Consider the following 25753-nt stretch of genomic DNA (forward strand, 5'->3'; position numbering starts at 1 on the left):
GCCTTCTCACTCTCCCCTCATTCTCCCTACATTCCAAGTTGAAGAATATTCAATATTCGGACTAAAGGGCAACGCTTGTTTATTACAGACGAAATCCGCCGACAACTGCGAGCGGAGTCACTGGACCATCGTCGTCGTCGTCGTCGTCGTCCTCCGCCTCCAACGTCAGGTCCTCGTCGACCGTCAACGCGAACGGCTCCAATGATCGAAAGCTCAAAATCCAACTGGTTTTCGAGGCGTCGAGGCATCCTGCAGACAGGGAGGACTTCGAGGCCACCGGAAATGAGACCTACATGCCGGGCAAGGGCAAGAAGGTCTTCAACAACCAGTTCGAGGGAGAGGCTTTAAACACATCCACTAAATCGAATTCATCAACGAGTCCGAAACAAGGGGGGAAACGCGAAGAAGGCTGGAAGGAGGTCGTACGAAAGTAAGGCTTGTTTCATTTTAAAAAACGGTGTTTGGTTCATTCCCTATATGTAGTCATACAGTTTATTTTTTTTCTTCTTTGTAAAATATTGTAGCGAACAATATTTGAAAAAATCGCCAACATGCTATGTGCCAAATATTGTCAAAATTTTATCTTCTCACTTATTTTTGTCAACAGTTTATGAATTTTTGTCTTTATTAGAATAATCATATGTATAAGCAGCATATTTTAATAATTTTATACAGGCACCAGTGAATTTTGAAATTTTTCCATTCATATTTTAAATAACTGTTTTCTTAATCCTTTTTTTTAACATTTTCTCCGCAGAAACATCTTTCACGGCAGATAATAAAATAATTATTGTTGTGTTCTTTTATTTTTATGTCATTTTAAACGTATTTTATTTACTTTACAGGTACTTGGTATTTTTGCAAATTTTTTATTCACTTATAATTCATAAATTATATTTAATTTTATATGTTAAGATTGTTTTAAAAAACTTAAAAGGTAGGGAAATGTTTTTATATTCTCGTCACAAGAAAGTATTGGATTTTTATTATTTGGATATGTGGCACAGTAGCAAAAAATGTAACTTCTTCGTTTGAAATCACAGGGCTCGAAGTAGGTCCGTAAATCCCGTACAAGTCCATAACCTTGCTTGAAGTCCGTAAAAATCAGTTTTTTTAAAAAAAGGTCCGTAAAGTCCGTAATTTCATTCAAAAAGGATGAAAAGTTGGTAAATTTTACGATATAATTTTGAGAATTTTAGAGAAATTACAAATGATTGCAGAAAGCCAATTATTTTTAAAAGTAATAAAATTCTTCGCAAAAATTCAATTATGTTCAAAATTTTTTTTAAATTCTCGTCAAAATTTCAATTATCTTTAGAAATATTAAAATTCTTCTCCGAAATTCAATTATTTTCAAAAAATCTAAAAAACATTGTCAACATTTCAATTATGTTTATAAATAAATAGCAAAATTCTTCGACAAAATTCAATTATTTTTCAAAAATTTTAATAAAATCCATTGCAAAATTTCAATTATTTTCAAAAGTAATAATATTCTTCGCAAAAATTAAATATTGTTCAATATCGAATATTTTCATAAAATTTACCAAAAGAATTTAATTATTTAAAAAAAAAATTTAATAAATTTCTACAAAAACTTTTAATTATTTTCAAAAAATAATAAAAATTTCACAAGAATTTCATTAATAACAAATTTTCGTTTATAAATTTCTTCGCAATCATTCAATTATTTTCATAAATAATAAAATTTTCACGGGAATTCAATTATTTTCGTAAATAATAAAATTCTTTTTAGGAATTCAATTATTTTCAATGGAATTTTAATCGAATTCCTCGAAAAAATTCTTAAAAATTTTATTCAAATTCGTCCAATGAATTTAATTATTTAAAAATTTGTTGATAAAATTTTTAATGGGAATTGAATTCCAAGAAACATTCAATTATTCAATAAATTATTTATTTTTGTATTTAAATAATTGATATTCCCGTAGAATTTTCTCATAAACATTGATTTAAAAATAGATTTCAGTTAAAATATCTTAGATTATAATAATTGAATTCTTTCGAAGAATTTCAATGATTTTCAATATCTACTTTTTGAATAAAATTTTCCATAATCTAAATAAATTCAATTAATTCAAAAAAAGTTTTGATAAAATTCTATGCAAATATATTTAATTATTTTCATAAATAATAAAAATTTCAAAGGAATTCAATTATTTACTAGTTTTTTTTTATAAATTTCTTCGCAATAATTCAATTATTTTCAAATAAATCTATAATAATAATCTTTTTGAATAATTGAAATTTTGTAAAATTTAATTGAAAATAATAAATTTTTTTCAAGTATTTGAATGCTTTTAATACTCGTGAATTTTTAGAAATTGTGATCTCCAGAGTGATTTGAAAAAACAAGTACATTTATCGCCACTGTGTGTTGGGTAAGCATTTGTAACACTCGAGGTAATTTTATTTGTTATTTTTCCATAGTGCAGACTTAGTTTTGTAATGCAAAATTTGTTTTATTTCAGTTCTGATTTTTAATAATTGTTCCTTTTTATCCTTTTCAAAATTTCACTGGTGTTTATTTTATATTTATAAGAAAACTGAAATATCAGTTATTATATTATAGGTTTATGCCACACGCATGGTTTTTTCTTCTTTGGCATGAAAATTGCATTCCATGTGAAATGATCATTTAAAATTCGTTTTCTTTGAAATAATTTCTTTTTAATTTCTGCATTCAGAAGAAGAAACGTATTTTTTATTTCATTAAAATTATAGATTAATTATCAAAATTTAAAAGTAATATACCAAATTTCATATTTAGTAAATTATTTCTACTCTCTTATCAACTAGAGAGAAAAAATCCATTAAAAAGTTATTTTGCTTCTAAAGACGTTAAGTTAAAAATCATAATTTTTAATAAACAAGATAGTAAATACCCGTCTTTCCATTTTTTTAAACAGAATTCAAAAAGAAATTGTTATAAGAAAAAAATTTTTACTGAAAGTTTTATGCAGAATGTTTAGAAAATAAAAGAACAGTATCTTCGTTAGTCATAGTTACTTTAGACATTTTCCAACTTATAATTCTATTATTCAACTATAAATGAAAATGTATTGAATGTAATTTTCAGTTTCTATTTCATTCCTTTAAATAGTATGGAAAATAAAAAAAAAAGAAATTTTTATACTGAATTGAAACGGAATGCAAAATTTTAATTACTTGATCCCTCTTTTCCAAAAGTTTTCTTATTCTAAAAAAAATTTATATTTTGTAGTTTAAAAAAGTGACAATAACGTTTATAAATTATATTTTTTATTTTTAAATATATTTCATAATTCACCATTTTTTCCCAGCAAACATTTTTTTTCATTTTGTATATATTTCATATATAATTTCAGGGTGGTCACAAGTTTCAGTTTATCAATTTCCCTGATAATTTACTGACATTAAAATTATTTTCCCTGACAAAATTCTTTTTACAGGAAAATATCAAAGTTTACGGAAAATGAGTAAAATTTATGAAATTTAATAATTTATAAAAATTACAATTCCAACCCTTCCTGAATTCAATTATTTTCTATAATTTTCAACTAAAAAAATTCTAATTAAGTAGTTTTTAAAAATTATTTTTATGTAATTTTTCGAAAACAATTAAATTTCTTAAAAGAGTTTTTGTATTGAATTTTCGGAAATCATACTGAAAATACTAAATTTTTAAAAATTACAAGCTAATTTTTATTAATTTTCATTTTTAAATTTACGTTTAAAGATTTTTCATTAAAATGTTTGATAATTTAATTATATTCAAAATTTGCAATTAAAATTCCACAAAAGTTGATTTCCAAAAATTGAAACAAAATACTTGAAAAAATTTTATTATTTTCAATTAAATTTTACAAAATTTTATTTATTCAAAAAGATTTTTATTATAGATTTATTTGAAAGTAATTGAATTATTGCGAAGAAATTTATAAAAAAACTAGTAAATAATTAAATTCCTTTGAAAATTTTATTATTTATGAAAAGAATCAAATATATTTGCATAGAATTTTATCAAAACTTTTTATGAATTTATTGAATTTATTTGGATTTTGGAAAATTTTATTCAAAAAGTAGATATTGAAAATCATTAAATCGAGGAAAATTTTTGAAAATATTTGAAATTTTGTGAAGAAATTTGCATTAAAATTTTTTTAAATAATTCATATTTTGCCAAGAATTTTATAAAGAAATTTTTAAATAATTGAATTTCGAATACAAATTTTGTTATTTTTATAAAGATAATTGATTATTTGACAAAAATTTTGAACAAAATTTTATTAAAATTTATTAATATAATTGAATTTTGAAGAAAATTTTTGTTATTTATAAAGATTATTGAAATTTTGCCAAGAATTTTATTAAAATTTTTAAAAATAATTGAAATTTTGACAAGAATTTTATTAAAATTTTTTAAATAATTGAATTTCGAAGGAAAATTTTGTTATTTATAAAAATAATTGAATATTTGACGAAAATTTAAAAATATTTTGAAGAAAATTGAAATTTTTCCAAGAATTTTATTAAAATTTTTTAAAATAATTGAATTTTGAAGAAAATTTTTGTTATTTATAAAGATAATAATAATTGAATATTTGACGAAATTTAAAAAAATGTATTTATTTATTCAAAATCTTTTTAATTGTATATTTCGAAAATTTGAATAGAAAAATGATTGAAAAATAATTTTTGAAAGATTTGTTTAGTTAATTTTCGCACTATAAAAATCGAAATAATTTGCATTTTATACTTTTAAAAAATGTGTTATTTTGTTGCAATATTTAGAAGAAAAGTCAAGAAAGTCGCAATTTTTGAAAATAAGTAGAAAGAAATCTCAATTTTCTAAATTTCCCCGACAACAAATTTTTTTTCCTGATATTTCCCTGACTTTACTGACAAAAATTTTGTTTTACTGACAATTCCCTGACTTTACTGACATGTGGCCACCCTGAATTTGTGAACAAAATTTTATTGATACAGAAAAGTGTAGATAATTTTAGTTGTTTTTTAAAAAGTAGAAAACAGTGAAAAGCGGACTTTCTTGTATTCCAAATCGAATATAAAGAAGGAACGACTCTTGATATTTATAAATTATGTTTTTCATCTGTTGTGATAAATATTGTAAATTTGTAGAAGCACTAATGAGCTAAACTGTATGAGTAGTTATTGCATCTTTATATCAGGAAAGAATGGAAATATTTTTTATTTTTCTGTTGAGGAAGATCGTTTAGGGTGGAGAAATGTAAGTAGTTACTTAATTACGTAATTAAAACTAATATTTATTTATAATTATATTGTGTAATTTACAATATTTTAGATTCTCTAAGAAAAATTTTAGTTTATTTATTTTCATTTAATTTTTGGAAATATTTACGAGCATTTTGTTTCTTAGGTAAGAATGATTGATGCCAATATTGTTTGTAGTGTTTTTCTTTCTGGAATTTAAGAAAGTAAAAATATTAATTATTAAAATATGCTGCTCCTGCTGTTGTCAATGTTTTTTTTATAATCAAATGTGGAATGGGAAAATAGTGTGAGTAATTTATTTTTTTGTTGTATGTACAGGGGTCAGTCGGATGATTCCGGTAGATTTATGAATTCCCCACATAGATCGAAAAAGATAACGGTCCCACCAAATGCAATTAGTCGAGTAATTGGTAGAGGCGGCAGTAATATCAATGCCATTAGAGGTGCAACTGGAGCACACATAGAAGTTGAAAAGCAAAGCAAATCTCAAGGAGAGAGGATTATTACCATCAAGTAAATATTTTTTTTAAAAGCGCGTTTCCATAAATAAGGCTTTTGTTTTTGGTAATTAATTAAAATTTTTCTTTCAACAGGGGTTCGGCAGATGCAACCAAACAAGCTCATAGTTTAATTACCGCTTTAATTAAGGATCCAGACGTGGATATTCAGCAAATGCTTCCAAAATCAAAACTTACCGTCGTTATGTCGTCCACTTGGGACAAAACTGTTCCTCCAGTTGCCGTAAGTGTGGATCAAATGCTTTTCTGGTAGTAAATGCGAATTTACTCGGAAACATGATTTTTCTTTTTTTTTCAGGCAACCAAAAGCAAAGTCGGTGGTGTTGTGAGCAAACCTCCTAGTCTTGTTACAAGTGCTTCGAGTTCTCAAGTGAACAAAGGTTACTCAGGAATACCAACGTCTGGGGTCAATCCGTTGCTTCCTCTCCGCTCATCATCAGCAATCAAACTCTCTGGCGCTTTTCCCACACCTATACCGAGGGCCACAGCACCGAGATTAGTTGCCGCGGGTAATTCTTTCAAAATTTTTATTCTACCAGTCAGGGCTCGAACTAGGTCCGTAAATCCCGTAAAAGTCCGTAAAAGACCGTTTTTTGAAAAAAGGTTCGTAAACTCCGTAATTTTATAGAAAGAGAACGAAAGTTCGTAAATTGAACGTTATAAGTTTGGAAATTTTGAAAAAGTTAGAAATTATTGCAGAAATTCAATTATTTTCAAAAGTAATAAAACTCTTCACAGAAATTCAATTATCTTCAAAAATTTTTTTAAATTCTTGTCAAAATATCAATTATCTCTATAGAAATAATAAAATTCTTCTCTGAATTTCAATTATTTTCAGAAAATTTTTAAAAAATTCTTGGCAAATTTTCAATTATTTTCAAAAATTTTTTTCTCAATTCAATGATTTTTAATATTTACTATTTAAATAAAATTTTCCAAAAGAATTTAATTATTCAAAAAAAATTGTAATAGAATTCTACGCAAACATTTCATTATTTTCATAAAATAGTAAAAATTTCATAGGAATTCAATTATTTACAAATTTTTTATAAATTTCTTCGCAATCATTCAATTATTTTCCTAAATAATAAAATTTTTCTCAGAAATTCAATTATTTTCAAAATAATAAAATTCTTTACAGAAATTCAATAATTTTAACAAAATTTCCTCCAAGAATTTAATTATCATTATAAAAAAATAAATTCTTAGCAGGAATTGAATTATTTTCGAAAATAATAAATTTCTTGACTGAAATTCAATTATTTTCAAAAACTTTAAACAAATTATTGACGAAAATGAAATTATCTTTGTAAAAATAAAATTCATCATAGAAATTGAATTCTTTGCAGAAACTCAATTATTTTTAAAATTTTAACAAAATTTTTGCCGAGAATTCAACTATTATTATTTATAACAAACCAAATTTTTCCGAGGAATTCAAAAGTTAAAAGTTTAGATAATAATTAAATATTAAAATCAATGTAGCGTGAATTTTTAGAAATAATTGAATTTTGAAATTAAGTTTTTTGGAAAAGTTTAATTGAATTTTTCTTTATATTATTTCAACTTTTTCTTTGAAAATTTTGTAAAATTGAATATTGTAAAGAAATTAATTTAAAAAGTGTCAAAGAACTTTTTCGAAAATTATTCAAAATAATTGATTTAAAGAAGAATTTTAGTTAAAAATTCTTGAAAATAATAATAATTTGCTTCATGTCTGTAAAAGTCAGTTTTTTTGAAAAAATGCCCGTTAAATCCTTAATTTGATTGAAAAAGGACGTAAAGTTCGTAAATTGTGCAATATAATTTTGGAAATTTTGAAAAAGTTACAAATGATTGCAGAAATTCAATTATTTTCAAATTTTTTAAAAAATTCTCGTCAAAATTCCAATTATTTTTATATAAATAATAATATTCTTTCTCAAAATTAAATTATTTTCAAAATTTTTAATAAAATTCTTGTAAAAATTTCAATTATTTTTAAAAATAATAAAATTTTTAGCAGAAATTCAATTATTTTAAAAAATTATCATAAAATTTTTCGCAAAAATTCTATTGTTTTCAAAACTTTTAATAAACTTCTTAAAAAGAATTCAATTATTTTGATAAATAACAAAATTCTTCGTAAAAATTCAATTATTTTTTAAAAATAACAAATTTTTTAGCGGGAATTAAATTATTTTTAAAAATTTCACAAAATTCTTTGCAAAAATTCAATTATTTTCAAAACTTTGAAATAAACTTCTTGGAATGAATTCAATTATCTTTTTATAAATAACAGAATTCTTCCCAAAAATTCTTTTAAAAAATAACATTTTTAGAAGGAATTCAATTATTTTTTAAAAATTTTCTTAAAATTCTTCACAGATCAAATTCTTCATGTTTTACAGTTGTGAAAAAATTTTATTTATAGTTTTAAGTAGAATTTTCTCTTATTTGACTCGGACTGGTTATATTTTTGTCATTGGTCCGTAAATTTTCATTTTTGGTCCGCAAAGTTCGTATTTTTAAATACTTTCACTGGTTCGAGCCCTGGGTCAGGGAAAACATGAAAATTTTATCTGAAAATAAAATTTTTGCGGCAACTGGCAACCCTGGTTATGCACATTTCACAAGGAATGGCAATGAGAATGTTTTTAATTTACAGCGGAGAAACGAGCGCAAGCAGTGGCTGCCGCTCAATTGTCATCAGCGGCGGCAAACACGAAGACGACCATGTCCTATACGAGCGCAATAATGACGGCCGGACGAGCGACGAAAATCGTCACAACCAGTACATCGCAAACATTTGCCGCGAAACTTTCTGAAATCACTGCCCCGACTCATTCAACAACCACAGTCATGCAATCAGCTCACAGTGCGGGGAGCAAGCAGAAGTCGTCCCAGGCCTGCACGATGACAATCATGTCGTCGACCGCGCCTGCGACTCCGCAGACCTCTCCCCTCCAATCTGTGGCCAACAGTTCGCCCAAACACTGCCGACCACTGCCGACCTTGTCCGCACCACCGACCATGGCGTCTCACTACTCCGCCAAGACCGGCTACGCTCCCAATTCCTCTGGCTCGACCATGTCCACCGTCACGAATGGATCCGACATGAGCGCCTCCAACTCGGTTCGCGTCACCCCTTCGCCGCCGGCCGCTCCCGCTCCGCAGGTGCAAACCATTCAGCCACCGCAGCACCAGATTCGCAGTTCGACTCCCGTCGCGCCGCCGATCCAGGAGCAGCAACAGCAGCAACAGTCGAGCACTCCTCTGGAGTACTCCCTCTTCAATGACACCTTCTCGAAAGTGGCGCAGCAGTCGATGTGGGGCGGTCGGGAGGAATCTCAGAAAGGAATGAACTTTGCGACAGTCGCCGGTGGAGGTGTTTCTGTCAACACTTCGGGCGCCTCGCCGAAGTTCATGGAGACAGCGCCGCCCCAGGTGGACGCGTCCAAGGCGCCCGGCTACAGAGGAACGTCGATGTGCTCCCCAGTCTCGAGCAAGTCCAACAGCAGCAGCGCCGCCCCGGGGAGTGCAATGGCCAGCGGAGTGTCGCCCTCGGGCGCGCCGAACCCCATCCAACCGCCGCCGCACATCCCCTACAGCGAGCACCCGCTGCCGAACAAGGCCCCGGGCAGCCTCGCAGTGGCCCGACCGATAATGTCCCAGCAGAACATGGACATCGCGCAGTTCAACCGCCCCGTCTACCAGGGCGAGATCGCCTCTCGAAACCCGCCGCCGCACCACGTGATGGCCTCGAGCTCCCAGGGCATGGACGTCAACCTCTTCAAGAGCAACGCCGCCGGCTACGAGCATCCCAACGTCAACTCCAGCCTGCTGAAGATGGTCCCCAACGAGGGCCAACCCGCCCACACCATCATCTCCTTCCACCCCCACATGCAGAGCTTCACCCAAACCATCGCGCCCTCCGTCACGGTCAACACCACCGTCAGCATGTCGCGCCTCAACCCCCGCGCGCCCGACTTCTCCAGCTCCCTCCACCTCAACAACAAGCCCCAAGTGACCATGTTCAGCGCCGGGACCGGAATCCATCCGAACATGTTCACCACAGTTCCAGCGCCGCCGCCGCCCACCGCGATGCAGTCCAACAACCTGATGCTCGGCAACTTCCCCCTCGGCAAGTACCAGGCGCCGTCGCGCGGCACGCCCTCCAGCAACGGGCAGACGCGCTGGCCCTTCGCGCCGCCGCACAACAACTACCCACCGCATCAGGACCCCATGATGGGCCAGATCGGCTTCACGAATCACTTGGCGAACATGTCCGGACAGCCGGGCAACATTGACCTGATCACGAGTCTGGAGAATGGCGGGTCGCCGGCCATGTCGCCGTCGTCGCCGGGACAAATTGCTCAAGACATGAGTCAGATGAAAATGGAGGATCGCAAGGTGCCGAGACCAATTGGCACGGAGAGGGCTTGGAAGAATTATTCGACTGGCATGGGACCCGGGGGCGATGCCGACTCCATAAATTGGATGCTGAATGAGAAAATGGTCAGCTCTTGGACTGGCTTGAACCCGGGGATAGACAGGCATCAGATGTTCCGGTCAAACACGTCATTTAACCGCACTTCCAACATGGACACTGATTTGCATCAGATGATGGACTCGAATTTTCAGGTGACTTTCTCACATTCACTTTCTTCTTGATTGAAGCATTTGGTCGGAGAAGGAATTCATTTATGCAACTCAGGCGTATTATGATCACTTTATCTAGCTGTAGAGGCGCACACTTGTAACCCCCCTTGTGACCAAGCGCTCGATAAACTGTTCATTATTGCCCTAGGTCAATAAAGTACCCATTATTACCCTAGGGCAATAAAGTGTACTTTATTGACCGCTGCTTAAAGGTCAACAGGTTTCACAGTCTGTCCCCTATTTCCCTAAAAAGTCCTATTTCCCCTTTTTTTAATTTTGGCCCCTAAACTTCCTCATGATTGCCACAGAGCCACAATCCTGGAAAACTTGGAAAAGGCATGGAATTTAGAAAAGGGTATAAAAAATCTGGAAATAGAATGGAATTTAAAAAAATTTCTCAAATTTCGCGTTTTTAAAGATTTTTAACAAAATTTTAATTTAAAATTGAAAAATAGTTGTCAATTATTTAACTATTATTTCCAATACATATGTAATTAAATTTTTTCAAAAAATTGAATTTATTCCATAAATAATGAAATTCTTTGTATCAATAAAATTTTTTTAAAAATAATTTTCATAAAATTCTTTGTAGAAATTTAATTAATTTAAAAAATTTGTCAAAATTCAATTATTTTCAATGTCTACTTTCAAAAAAATTTCACAAAAGAATTCAATTATTTAAAAAAAAAATCTTAATAAAATTTGTCTCAAGAATACAATTATTTTCAAAAGTATTATAATTCTTCGTAAAAATCCAATTATGTTGAAAAATTTACAAAAATTCTCGTCAAAATTTTAATTATCTTTACAAAAAATAAAAAATCCTCTTCGAAATTCAATTATTTTTAATACAATTTTCATCAAGTTTCTCGAAAAATGAAATTATTCTTAAAAATTTTATTAAAATTTGTCAATAGAATTAACTTATTTAAAAATTTTGTTGATAAAATTCTTTATAAAAATTTAATTTTAAGAAACATTTAATTTAATAAAATATTTATTTTTGTAGTTAAATAATATTGAATTCTTGTAGAATTTTCTAATAAATATTGATTATAAAAATGAATTTCAGTTAAAATTTTAGATTATAATTGAATATTGAAAGCATTATAGCGTAGATTTTTAGAAATAATTGAATTTTGAAAAAGTTTCAAATTAAAATCTTTCGAAATTTGAACTTTTTATACTTTTAATTAAGAATTCTGTAGAATATAAATTTCTTTCAAAATATTTAATGGAATTTTTTTTTAATTATTTAAAGTTTTTAATTTCTAATATATTTAAAATTTAATTGAGTAATGTCAGAATAAACGAAATTTCATAAAATTAAATTGTAAAGAAAAGAATTTGAAAATTTTCAAAGAACTTTTTGAAAAATTATTTTTAAAAAATTGACCTAAAGAAGAATTTTAGTTGAAAATTCTAGAATGAATAATTGTAATGATGACAATTTTTGAAGAAGTAATAGTCACAAAGTAGCAAGTTTTAATTATTATAAGTTATTGAATTTCAAATTTTAAAAAAATTTAATTTCTTTATGAAAAAATAATGATTAAATATTTATTTAAAAATGAAGTTATTGATATTTTCGAATAATTTTCGTATTAAAAACCTGGAAAAATTCTGTTTTATAACCTGGAAAACCTGGAAAAGACAGGGAATTTGAAAAGAGCAAAACGTGGCAACTCTGTTCCTCTATTTTTTTCTTTTATCTTTTAATAATGAATTTACACCAAATTTAGCAAAGTGCCGTTGAAAGTTTCAATTGGAAACTTTTGTTTTAAAAGTTTAAAATCTTGAAATTTATGATCGATGACATTTTTCATGAAATTTATAAAATTTGTAATATTAGTATTTTGGTGAAGTCAAGTCTCAATTATGTTTAGAAGTTGGTTGTTTTTTTAATATTATTTAATTATTACAAAAGTTTTAATGCAATTATCTTAAAAATAACAAAATTCTTCACAAAAATTCAATAATTTTTAGGAATTTTAATAAAATTCTTTACAAAATTCAATTATTTTCAAAAATTTATAAAAATCTTTGCAAAAGTTCAATTATTTTCAAAAGTTTATCGCAATTCAACGAATTTCAATATTTACTATTTTCATAAAATTTATCAACAGATAAATAGATAAATATATAAATATATATAAAAAATAAATATAAAATATAAATAAATAAATATAAAATATATATAACAGATAAATATATATTTATAGAAAAAACATTTTGATACAATTCTACGAAAAGATTCAATTATTTTGATAAATAACAAAATTTCATTTAAGAATTCAATTATTTTCATCGCAGAGTTTCAAATATTTTTAATTCAATTCTAAATAAATTCCTTGAAAAATGCAATTATTATTAAAAATTTTATTGAAACTTGAGGAAAGAATTCAATTTGAAAAAACATTTAATTATTCAATAAAACAATAAAATTCGTTGCAATAATTCAAATATTTTCATAATTATAACACCGGGAAATTCTTCTCAAGAATTAAATTATAATAAATTTCATTCAAATTTTAATTAAATTATTTAAAAGAAATTAAATATTTTTAAAATTTGTTAATACAATTCTTCGTAAAAATTAAATTTTAAGAAACATTCAATATTATTTATTTTTGTATTTAAATAATTGATTTCTCGTAGAATTAAATTATTATTTTTCGCACTTTTAACTAACAATTCTGTAGAATTAATTTTTTTGAAAAAATTTAATTGAATACCTAATAATAATTGATGTTATTGATTATTTATTGATTTTTTTTTTATTTATTAAATATAATTTTAATTACATTTTTTTGAAATTATTAAATTATTCTTTTAGATTTTAATAAAATTCTTCCCAAGAATTCAATTATTTACATAAATAACAATATTCACTAAAAAAATTCAATTATTTTAACAGTAATAAATTTTTTCTTGGAAATTTAATTATTTTAAAAAATTCTATTAAAATCGTTCGCACGAATTCAATTATTTTTATAAATATAATAAAATGCTTTTTAGAAATTCAATTATTTTCAAAAAAATTTAGTAAAATGCCCCACAGACATTCAATTATGTATTGTGAAAAATTTAATTATTTTTAAAAACTTTTTGCAGTTTAATGGTTTTCAATATTTACTATTTTCATAAAAATTCAAACAGAATTCAATTATTTAAAAAAATGTTGTAAAAATCTACGTAAGAATTCAATTTTTTTCGTGAATAATAAAAATTACTCATAGGAATTAAATTATTTAAATTAGAATTTGCATAAAATTAGGCGAAAGAAATCAATTATTTAAAAATTTTTACAAATTCTTCGCAAGAATTAAATTATTTTTATAAATATTGAATGAAGATTAACTGCTGAGAATGAATTGTCCATGATGAATTACACCCAACGCTTCAATTATTTACAGTTTATTTAATTTTGAAGAAGAATTTTTTTGATTTTATTTTATTTTCAGACTCATTTAGATAATCAACAGCAATTCCCCAACGGAAATACAGCTGCAGTTTCCTTGATGCCAAATTTGTCGATGTTGCCAGGACAATATACATCCTCGGGAATATCGGAAATTCAGCCCAATGAATCTGCTAAAATGGAATCTCCAGCTTGGGGAATTTCTGACTCTGTTCAAGATAAGCAACACCCGGTAAGGCATCACCCATTACAATCAAAATCATTTCATTTCTTTAGCTTTTTCTTCGACTAATTCGACTAATCATTTTATTGTCATTTTTCAAAATAATGGAGGGAAGTTCGCCACATTACAATTCATTTTATTCTTCAAATTTGGAGCTAGAATTTTGCTTCAAAAAATTATTGGTTAAACCATTTTATGATGAATTAAAAAAAAAAGAATACTTTACATTAAAAAAAATTTTTTTTGACTGAAAAAACTTACTTACTTTTAAAAATATAAAATATAAAATTTTAAAATATAATATTTTAAACTGACATTTCAAAAAATTGATCTAAAGGTTTATAATTCTGTGGAAGAAAGGCATAACAGCATAACTGACATTTTTATCAAATTTGAGATAACATCAGATTTGTATATATTTAATATTGCTCTTCAAAGTTCAATAGCTGAAAAATCATTAAAATGGTTATTAATGTAGAAAATAATGGAAAACATAATCGCATAATTGCGTTTTTGACAAAAGGAGACCAGCATAATAACATAACTGCATTCAGCTTAAAAAACAATTGACATAATTAAAAATGAAAATAACCTTTATGAATAAAAACAATAAGAATTTTGTAATAAAATGTTTTCAGTAAAATACATTTTTCGTACTTTAAAATAAATATATTTATTTTAATAAAACTGGAACAAATTTTTTATAGCATAAATTGTGCATTTAATTATGTACTAATTTTTAAGGGTATTTCTATTCTAAAAAATTTTGGAAAGTATTTAAAAAAATAAATTGAAAAATTCTTCAAGTTGAACAGTAAAGTAAATTTTTTCTTCGTTTCAATAAATTAAAAACATTTTATAAAAAATAAATTTTATAACTAAATAAATAGGCCAGTCGGTGAGTGCAAAAAGTGCACAAAAGTGCAACTGGAAAAGTCTCAATAGTTTCTTGTAGTTTGGGGGCCCCATATAAGAGCCCCATGGTTTGCTCTCGATTTCCGGTTGCAAAAAATAGTGTAAACAATCGTCAAAGTTCGAGAAACGTAGTTTTTCGATGACCCTTGCTTCCGGTTAAATTTTAGAGGAAAAAGTTGTTATTGAAAGTTGTAGAGCCTAAAAATACCTTTCAAATGATTGGTCATACGTTGAAAAAGGTTAATTAGTTTAGTTGCAAATGAATTTAAACCATTAAAAATAGCACTTTTTTAATTGTTTAATAACTTTGTTAATAATTATTGAATTTGTTTACAACTCACCAGGAATATTCTCCTTGCGAAGCTGAATAAATTAAAAAAAAGTCAACTCGATCGGACAAATAGTTTATGTTTTATTCCATTTGTTAACTAAAAACATGAAATTTTTCAACAGAATTTCCCCACTTTTGGACCTGCGAATTTCGTTTTTTTTTCTTCCAGAGTACAGTTTAGGAGTCAAACTTTGATTCCATTTAAATGGGAAATTGATTTTTCTTATCTAAGTGCATAATAATAGACGTTAAAAAAGGGTATGTTTTTTTGACATAAACAAATGGAATAACTCAGTCAATTTTCACTTTATCGATTTGGTGTAAAGGGATTTAAATTTCATTCGTTTTCACAAAACTTTTCCAAAAAAAAATCCGACCTAGCTTCAAGGAGGGGGGAGTTAGTTTATTTTTTTCAAAAAATTCCTGACTAGTTAATTATCAACATTTTTAATTGCAATTCATACCACTTATAGTTCAATGTATGTATTTTATGAAAAAAAATTGGACATAAGGTTTTGTGCATTTATTTTTAATTTATATCAAGTAAAAGTAAATGTATCCATTTTTCAACCTCTGAACGGCGGAGTGGGGGTACTCGGAGGAGCGTGATTCTCGCCGCCACAACTGAATTTAGCTGTTCAAATTTGCAAAAATGGTCATAACTTCGTTAATTATTTACCGATTTTTATCTTTCTTTTTTTAATTTGATGTATTTTTTTACGCTGAATCCAAAAATAATTTTATATGTTTTCAAAATACAATATTTTTAATAATAAAAAAGAAAAAATTTTTAACAACAAATTTTTAATTATTATTTATCATATTTGACAAAAAATTCTTTTCGTACATATAATTCCATTGAATTTAAAATAATATTATGACATAAAAAAATTAAAATTAATTATATATAAGTGTGTAGCATCGTTGTATTGATAGTTGAACAGGCGTGCATATGTGAACCTGATGCTACACACTTATATATAATTAATTTTAATTTTTTTATGTCATAATATTATTTTAAATTCAATGGAATTATATGTACGAAAAGAATTTTTTGTCAAATATGATAAATAATAATTAAAAATTTGTTGTTAAAAATTTTTTCTTTTTTATTATTAAAAATATTGTATTTTGAAAACATATAAAATTATTTTTGGATTCAGCGTAAAAAAATACATCAAATTAAAAAAAGAAAGATAAAAATCGGTAAATAATTAACGAAGTTATGACCATTTTTGCAAATTTGAACAGCTAAATTCAGTTGTGGCGGCGAGAATCACGCTCCTCCGAGTACCCCCACTCCGCCGTTCAGAGGTTGAAAAATGGATACATTTACTTTTACTTGATATAAATTAAAAATAAATGCACAAAACCTTATGTCCAATTTTTTTTCATAAAATACATACATTGAACTATAAGTGGTATGAATTGCAATTAAAAATATTGATAATTAACTAGTCAGGAATTTTTTGAAAAAAATAAACTAACTCCCCCCTCCTTGAAGCTAGGTCGGATTTTTTTTTGGAAAAGTTTTGTGAAAACGAATGAAATTTAAATCCCTTTACACCAAATCGATAAAGTGAAAATTGACTGAGTTATTCCATTTGTTTATGTCAAAAAAACATACCCTTTTTTAACGTCTATTATTATGCACTTAGATAAGAAAAATCAATTTCCCATTTAAATGGAATCAAAGTTTGACTCCTAAACTGTACTCTGGAAGAAAAAAAAACGAAATTCGCAGGTCCAAAAGTGGGGAAATTCTGTTGAAAAATTTCATGTTTTTAGTTAACAAATGGAATAAAACATAAACTATTTGTCCGATCGAGTTGACTTTTTTTTTAATTTATTCAGCTTCGCAAGGAGAATATTCCTGGTGAGTTGTAAACAAATTCAATAATTATTAACAAAGTTATTAAACAATTAAAAAAGTGCTATTTTTAATGGTTTAAATTCATTTGCAACTAAACTAATTAACCTTTTTCAACGTATGACCAATCATTTGAAAGGTATTTTTAGGCTCTACAACTTTCAATAACAACTTTTTCCTCTAAAATTTAACCGGAAGCAAGGGTCATCGAAAAACTACGTTTCTCGAACTTTGACGATTGTTTACACTATTTTTTGCAACCGGAAATCGAGAGCAAACCATGGGGCTCTTATATGGGGCCCCCAAACTACAAGAAACTATTGAGACTTTTCCAGTTGCACTTTTGTGCACTTTTTGCACTCACCGACTGGCCTAAAACTCTTATAATTTTTTCTAACGAATTAATAGTTTAATTTGTCTTTGTATGAACAATTTTTTATTATGAAAAATCAAACCAAAATAAATTGTGACATTAAAAGTGTCTGAAGTTGGACTCATATACAATCTGAACTTGCATAACCGCATAAGTGCAATAAAACTCATGATTTCGATGAAAAATTATCAAAATTTATATCAAATCGTGTGTTTTATTAAATGTTATAAAAGAATTTTGAAAATATATTAAATAATAATACTAAATGCAAAAGACCGAACAAATCTGTTAATTTTCTGAATTGACAGAAGTGAGAGAACATTAAAATTAATTTATCTCGAAATCATGACAAATGCAGTTATGCTGTTATGCCTTTCTTCCACAGAATTTTCCTTAGAGAAATCTAATCCATTTTAAATTTTTGGGACATGTAATTTTCGCTAATTTAATGTCAGTTTGCGACTTGCAATAAAAATTAAAGTCAAAATAAATCAACTTTTATTTTAAATATCTGTTCAAAAACGTTTTCAAATATTTATTTGTTTTAAATTCATTAATTTTCATTATATAATTTAATAATAAAAAATATTTCTTTCTAAAAGTAGTGTAAAACCCAAAGTGAAATTTTAACAATAAGAAAACAATGCTTTAGTTTTTATAATCCAAGCAGTTTGAATAAATTATTTTTTTTCAGTTAAATATTTTAAAATATAAAATGTAAATATAATTAATTGATATTTATTTTTAAAGGTGTAATTTATGTTTTTCAATTAATTAAAGTATTTAAAAATATAAAATAAAATGTAAAAATGTTAAGGGGATTTTCTGGCGCAGAATTGGTAAAAAAACACACTGTTTTAAACTCTTATTGTAAAATAGTATATTATAGTTATTGCAAAAATTTCTTTTGGATATTGTTACATATTTCAAGAAGAGAATTAAAAAAAAAATTTGAGTATTTTTAGTTAAACAATGCTAAAGCATTGTTTTCTTATTGTTAAAATTTCACGTTCATTGGATTTGGATTTTCGATGGGATTTAGGGAAAAAGTTAAAACTCTGTATAAAAATCAGCAAAGAGTCAGGGAATAACGAAATTGAATTTTTTAATACCCCTGTGAAAATAAAATTAATATTCAAATACAGGGTTGCCACGCAACCTGGAAACCTGGAAAACCTGGAAATGTCAGGGAATTTTGATCGAAATCCTGGAAAATTGTTATCTTCTGAAGTTTATTCTTGAAATCTAATCTTACATAAATATTTCAAAATTAATTCAATTTTAAAAAAGTTGCGTTTACAATTTACATAAGTACAGATGAATTTCAAAAGATTTTAATTTGAAAATTTTGAATGAATTTAATTAGAAATCGTCTTAAAGAACGTAGATTTTTGAGAAATTTTAATTATTCTAATTCTTCTGAAATTAATTAAATTTTTTAATATATATTTTTAATTTAATCAATTAAAAATAATGTATTTATAGAAGAATTTTAATTAAAAACACTAAAAGAAAGTGAATTTTGAAGCAATTACAAATGATTGCAGAATTTCAATTATTTTCAAAAGTAGTAAAATTCTTCTGAGAAATTCAATTATTTCCAAAAAACATTAATAAAATTCATGGCAAAATTTCAATTATTTTCAAAAACTTTTATCAATTCAATGATTTTTAATAAATCTACTACTTTAATAAAATTTTCCAAAAGAATTTAATTATTTTAAAAAAAATAATAGAATTTTTCGTTAACATTTCATTATTTTCATAAATAATAAAACTCATCGCAGACTTTTAATTTTTTTAATACAATTTTAATGGAATTCCTCGAAAAATGAAATTATTCTTAAAAATTTTATTAAAAATCCTCAAAGAAATTCAATTACTTTAAAAACTTTTGCTGCAATTTATTTATTAGAATTTAAGTATTATTTTCTATAAAGTTTTAATTAAATTTATTCAAAATATTAAATTATTTTAATAAATTTTAATGAAATTTTTTGTAATATGTAATTCAATTTTTTTTCAAAATAATTTTAATAAAATTCTTTGTTGAAATTTTAATAATTTTAAAAATTGGTCAAAATTAAATTATTTTCAATGTCTACTATTTCAATAAAGTTTCATAAAAGAATTCAATTCTTTAAAAAGACATTTTAATAAAATTCGTCTCAAGAATTTTATTATTTTCAAAAATTAATATAATTCTTCGCATAAATTTAAATGTGTTTAATAATTTACAAAAAATCTAGTCAAAATTTCAATAATCTTTATAAATTTTTCTCCAAAATTTAATTATTTTCTAAAATTTTAATTAAATTCTTGGCAAAATTTCAATTATTTTTAAAAACTCTTAAAAAATTCTTTGGGGAAATTAAATTATTTTTAATTAAAATTTTAATCAAATTTCCGAAAAATGAACTTATTCTTAAAATTTTTATTAAAATTTGTCAAGAGAATTCAATTATTTAAAAATTTGTTTATAAAATTCTTTATGAAAATTCAATTTCAAGAAACATTCAATTATTTAATAAAATATATATTTTTGTATTTAAATCATTGAATTCTCGTGGATTTTTCTAGTAAATATTGATTTAAAAATGAATTTCAGTTGAAATTTTAGATTATTATTGAATGTTGAAAGCAATATAGCGTAAATTTTTAGAAATAATTGAATTTTGAAAAAGTTTCAAATTAAAATCTTGGAAAATTTGAACTTTTCCTACTTTTAACTAACAATTCTGTAGAATTAATTTTTTTTAAAAAAGTTTAGTTGAATTTTTCTTTAATTCTTAAAGTTTTTATTTTCTAATATATATTTAATTGAAGAATGTCAGAATAATCGAAATTAAGTAAAAATTAATATTGAAAATAATTGAATATTTATACGAAGAAGTTTATCAATTTTGAAAATAATTGTACTCTTGCTGAGAATTTTATCAATTTTGTAAATAATTGAATTCTTGCGAAGAATTTTGTGAATTTTAAAAATAATTGAATTATTTCGAAGAATGTTATTCAAATTTTTTAAAATAATTGAATTCCTGCGAATAATTTTATTATCTATAAAAATAATTAAATTCTTGACAAGATTTTTAAGGAAATTTAGTATTAATTTTTCTCAAAAAGTTTAATGGAATTTTTTTTTAATTATTTGAAGTTTTTAATTTTTAATTTTTTTCATTGAAGAATGTCAGAATAATCGAATAATTTTAGGTAAAATTGAGTTGTAAACAAATGGATTTAAAAATTCCCAAAGAAGAACTTTTTCAAAAATTATAAAAAAAATTGAGTTCAAGAAGAATTTTAATTAAAAATTCTAGAAATGAAGAATTGAATTGAAATGAAAATAATTTTGAAGAAATTACAGTAACAATATTTTTATAATATAAAATAATGATAGTATCAAGTTTTAATTATTATAAAACATGAAGAAAGCGATTACTTCGATCGATATCTTCATGTTTTATAACAAATATTCTTATATGTTATTAAATTTAAGATTTTTGAAAATCTTAATTTCTGTAAAAAAATAATAATGATTAAAAATTCATTTAAAACCGAAGTTATTGATGTTTTCGAGTAATTTTACAATTAAAGAAATTCGTAAATAAATGTTATAGAACAGGAAAAAGTCGTTTTGTCTGGAAATCAGGGAGTTTGGTAAAATTAAAAATTAAAATTAAAATTTGGTAAAATATAAATGTAGTTTTAAAAACCTGGAAAAATTCCGTTTTTTAACCTGGAAAACCTGGAAAAGTCAGGGAATTTGAAATGAGGAAAAGCGTGGTAACCCTGAAATATTTAGTAGAGTCCCTTATATGTTCCTTTATTCTTTTAGTATGGCTAACAATAAACTGATTAGAAAGAACGATTTTTGTTAATAACAAGTATTTTTGTCAACAAAAATTTACATTTCCTCTCCGATCGAATGTTTTACAGAATTTATCTATTTGAATATTTTGTTAAAATGTTAATTTTTTTTCAGGGATGGAATAAGTGGACTCATTGAGCTGCAAGAAATCTTTCTGCTGATAGAGCTTTCCTAGAGTTACATGAACCAAGAGGGAAGAAAAGAAGACGACTATGAATATGGAATGCAAAGTAGTAGTAGTAGACGAAACTGGCCCCTTGCAAATTCGTTGATTTTTAACACCACGTAAATTAAAATACTACTTCAACACTTGAATTCACTTACACACTCATACACACACCCCAATAATACTTGTCATTGTAGATGATAAGATGGTAAATCCTTATTGCTATTATCTATAAATACTTACTCGATACCGATATTAAGTGGATATGGTGCGCGGACACTACTACAATTTAAAAAAAAAATGATAAAAAAAAGAAAAGAAAAATTACGAGCACATCTTTTGCTACGGCGATTCTTAACCGTTGGTAGTTGCATAGCCTCCGTCATTCTTGAATTAGTAAACAAAGAAGCTGATTGATTCGTCCTCACTGTGAACAATCAATCAACTTCTTTGTCTGATTCAATTATTTCTTTGTGACGCGTCGCATTTTTTCGTTTATCTGATTATAAATGTTTATGCAACGACATTCAATCGATTAACGTTCCAAAAAAACGTAATCACATTCGTAATTTTTGCGAGTTATTTATGTTGAAAGTACATATTATCTATTATTATCCTCTACAGTTATTATAATTATTGAATATACCAAGATTCATGTAAATAAGAAATGACTGTGAAATTTCAATTTTTTCAATGCCATTAACAAAAAAAATTAAAATTGAAATGTCGACCATCCTTTCCTCTAAAAAAAATCATGTACCTTCCGTTTCCTTTAAATCACACACACACACACACACACACACACACACACACACACACACACACACACACACACACACACACACACACACACACACACACACACACACACACACACACACACACACACACACACACAGACACAAAGACACAAAGACACAAATGTTCCAAACGCTCTGAATGGGGAAAATAATTTTAAAAAAAATTTTAGAATCTTCCGCACTGTGAAAGAATATCAAAAACTATTCAGAATGTTTGGAACGAATATATATATATAACTAAATTTGATTTATCACTCAATTTTATAGGGCATCAAAAATCTTATTCCATTCTCGCATCCTCTTTAATCCATTCTTCCAAAGTAAAATTTAAAAAACTAACAAATCCTCTAGAATTCCCTGAGGAAACTACTACTAAATCTTGGAGTAAATGGCTTTTAAACTGGAGATTGACCTCTCTTTTTGCAGAAATGATTGAGTTTTAAAAGGATCTAACTGATACACTGGGGAAAACTCAAAACGATTTTCTTTAAACTAACGAATAGACATGTTTTTAGCTAGAATTTTCTATCGAGGTCGCATGTGAGGACGACCAGGCTCTCTGTGGGATAAAGAATAACATCAAGAAACAAAATACATTAAATGAAAGAGCTAGTGAAAGTTTAAAAGTGGCCATCGATACCCTAAGCACATGCAATACCTTTATGTATATCGAAAGCTATTTGATGAATAATTATTCATTGTTAAAAATGGTAGTGGGCCGTCGATACATAATATAATTATTCTGCATCCCTAGCGACAGTAATATTATAATATACTATTATTGCTACGGTGGTAATATCGTTTATGATTATATTATGGTTATTATTACAAGAAAAAAAAACACGTAAGTTTAGAGAAAAAAAATGATATAATATAGAGAATATATCTACTTGCATAAAAATCACTCTGATCCATGAATGGAATTCAGCGTGGTGAAATATAGAAAATACAACATAACTCGACATAATATATAATAAATATATATATATTCGAGTGGAAAAAAAATGATGTTCATTTTGATTGAACATTTGGGAAACTTTCTTATTGATGGGAGGATTCCGGTGAGTGTTCAATACATTGGAACGACAATGTCATTGAAACTGTCCTCCAAATGAGCCTCGATCTAGCTCATAAAAATTATAAGCGCTTTCGACCTGTAGTTTCAGGGAGCGCTTTCATTATTCTCGATGATTGTTATAATTTAAAGCCTATTTTCAAATTTGATTTACGATAATAACTGCGATATGATATATAAAACTATTATATGACATATAACAATAAAGCAAATAAATAAATATCTATGTAGAAACTGAATTTAAACTTCCTAGTTCGTTTAATATTATCAAGTGGGGGAGACTGACTTATAATGGATAACAACAATTTTTAGGTAGCTTCAAATGTAAAACATTGTCTATTAAAAAGTTATAATCAAAAAATTCTAATTCTAATAAAGAGCTGAACTCGTAAGTAATTTTCAAATTTATAAGCTTATTCAGGGTTGCCACAGGTCAGGGAATTCAGGGAAAAGTTAGGGATTTTTACTAAAAGTACTGGAAAAAATTAAATTTTTAAAATTCATGAGAAAACTCTGAATTTTGATGTTTTTTTTGTTTGCATCGTAAACTATGAAATTACCTCGAATTTTTTAATTCAAAACCTTCAATTTTTACCATTTCTGACAATAATTTATTTTTAAATAACTTAATTTTTCAAAAACTATCATAAAATTATGACTTATAAATTATTTTATAAATAATTCTTACAATTTTCATAAATACTGGATTAATAGAAGAATTTTTGTAAAAAAAATTTTTAAAAATTTAATTTTTGAAAAGTTACAAATAATTTCAGAAATTCAATTATTTTCAAAAGTTACAAAAATTCTTCGCAGAATTTCAATTATGTTCAAAAATTTAAAAAAAATTCTCGTCAAAATTTCAATTATCTTTATAAATAATAAAATTCTTCATCGAAATTCAATTCTTTTTAAAAATTTTAATTAAATTCTTGTCAAAATTCCACAGGAATTCAATTATTCAATATTTAATAAATTTCTTTGAAATAATTCAATTATTTTTATAAGTAATAAAATTTTCACAGGAATTCAATTATTTAAAATACTAAGTTTCATAAAATTTTTCGAAAAATATCAATTATTTAAAAAGACTTTTATAAAATTCGTCGCAAGAATTTAATTATTTAAAAAAATTGAACATATTTTTTTTCAAGAATTTAATTATTTTTATAAATAATAAAATTCTTCACCGAAATTCAATTATTATTTTTATAAACTTGAATAAAATTCGTTGTAAGAATTCAATTATTTATATAAATAATAAAATTCATCACAGAAATACAGTTATTTTTATAAATTTGAATAAAATTCGTTGGAAGAATTAAATTATTTTCAAAAGTAATAAAATTCTTCGCAGAAATTCAATTATGTTCAAAAATTGAAAAAAAAATTGTCAAAATTCCAAGTATCTTTATAAATAATAAACTTCTTCTCCGACATTGAATTATTTTATGAAAATTTTAATAAAATTCTTAGAAAAATTTTAATTATTTTGATAAATAATAAAACTTATCGCAGGATTTTAATTATTTTTTATACAATATTTTAATCAAATTCCTCGATAAATGTAATTATTTTTAAAAATGTTATTGAAATTTGTCAAATGAATTCAATTATTTAAAAATTTATTGATAAAATTCTTTATGAGAATTCAATTTTAACAAATATTCAATTATTCAATAAATTATTTATTTTTTAATTTAAATAATTAAATTTTTCTAGAATTTTCTAATAAAAATTGATTTAAAAATGAATTAACGAATAATCGATTTATTATTATTTATGTAAATAATTGAATTATTGCAACGAATTTTATTACATTTTTTTTAAATAATTGAATTTTTTTGTGAAATCGTACTGTTTGTAAAAATAATTGAATTCTTGCAAAGGATTTTTTTTAGGATTTTTGTAAATAATTAACTTATTTTAAAAAATTTTATGATAATTTAAATTATTACAAAACATGAAGATGGCGATCACTCCGAGTCGAAAACTCGGAGTGATCGCCGTCTTCATGTTTTGTAATAATTTTCTTAAAAGTTGTAGAATTTCGAAAAGGTTTGAATTTCACTGTTTTGAAGAATTTTAATTTCTACAGAAAAATAATAATGATTAAATATATATTTAAAAAAGAAGTTATTGATGTTTTTGAATAATTTGACAATTAAAGAAATTTGTAAATAAATGTAATAGAACATTGTTTTTGAGTATCTAATAATTTTTAGAGTGAATCAGAATTTTCTTTAGGGTCAGGGAAAAAGTGAAAATTTTGTCTGGAAATCAGGGAAAAGTC

At 26.2% G+C, this 25753-nt stretch overlaps 1 protein-coding gene across 6 annotated transcripts in view; it reads left to right on the plus strand.

Moving 5' to 3' along the window:
- LOC122504843 (ankyrin repeat domain-containing protein 17-like) overlaps window positions 1–23699 on the plus strand; it is an 89164-nt gene extending 65465 nt beyond the window's left edge. For 4 of the 6 annotated variants that reach the window (XM_043616128.1, XM_043616129.1, XM_043616131.1 and 1 more), the window contains exons 19-25: window positions 68–430; window positions 5575–5769; window positions 5850–5997; window positions 6073–6283; window positions 8422–10397; window positions 13880–14068; window positions 21534–23699. In XM_043616128.1, coding sequence (XP_043472063.1) covers window positions 68–430; window positions 5575–5769; window positions 5850–5997; window positions 6073–6283; window positions 8422–10397; window positions 13880–14068; window positions 21534–21557 — 3106 coding nt within the window. In that variant the 3' untranslated portion in view covers window positions 21558–23699. The remainder of the gene's footprint in view (window positions 1–67; window positions 431–5574; window positions 5770–5849; window positions 5998–6072; window positions 6284–8421; window positions 10398–13879; window positions 14069–21533) is intronic. The other 2 variants (XM_043616132.1, XM_043616134.1) reach the window with 2 other exon arrangements.
- Window positions 23700–25753: the final 2054 nt, after the last annotated feature.

The sequence above is a fragment of the Leptopilina heterotoma genome, unplaced genomic scaffold (assembly GCF_015476425.1).
Source record: "Leptopilina heterotoma isolate Lh14 unplaced genomic scaffold, ASM1547642v1 Lhet_32, whole genome shotgun sequence".
In the NCBI taxonomy this organism is placed as follows: domain Eukaryota; kingdom Metazoa; phylum Arthropoda; class Insecta; order Hymenoptera; family Figitidae; genus Leptopilina; species Leptopilina heterotoma.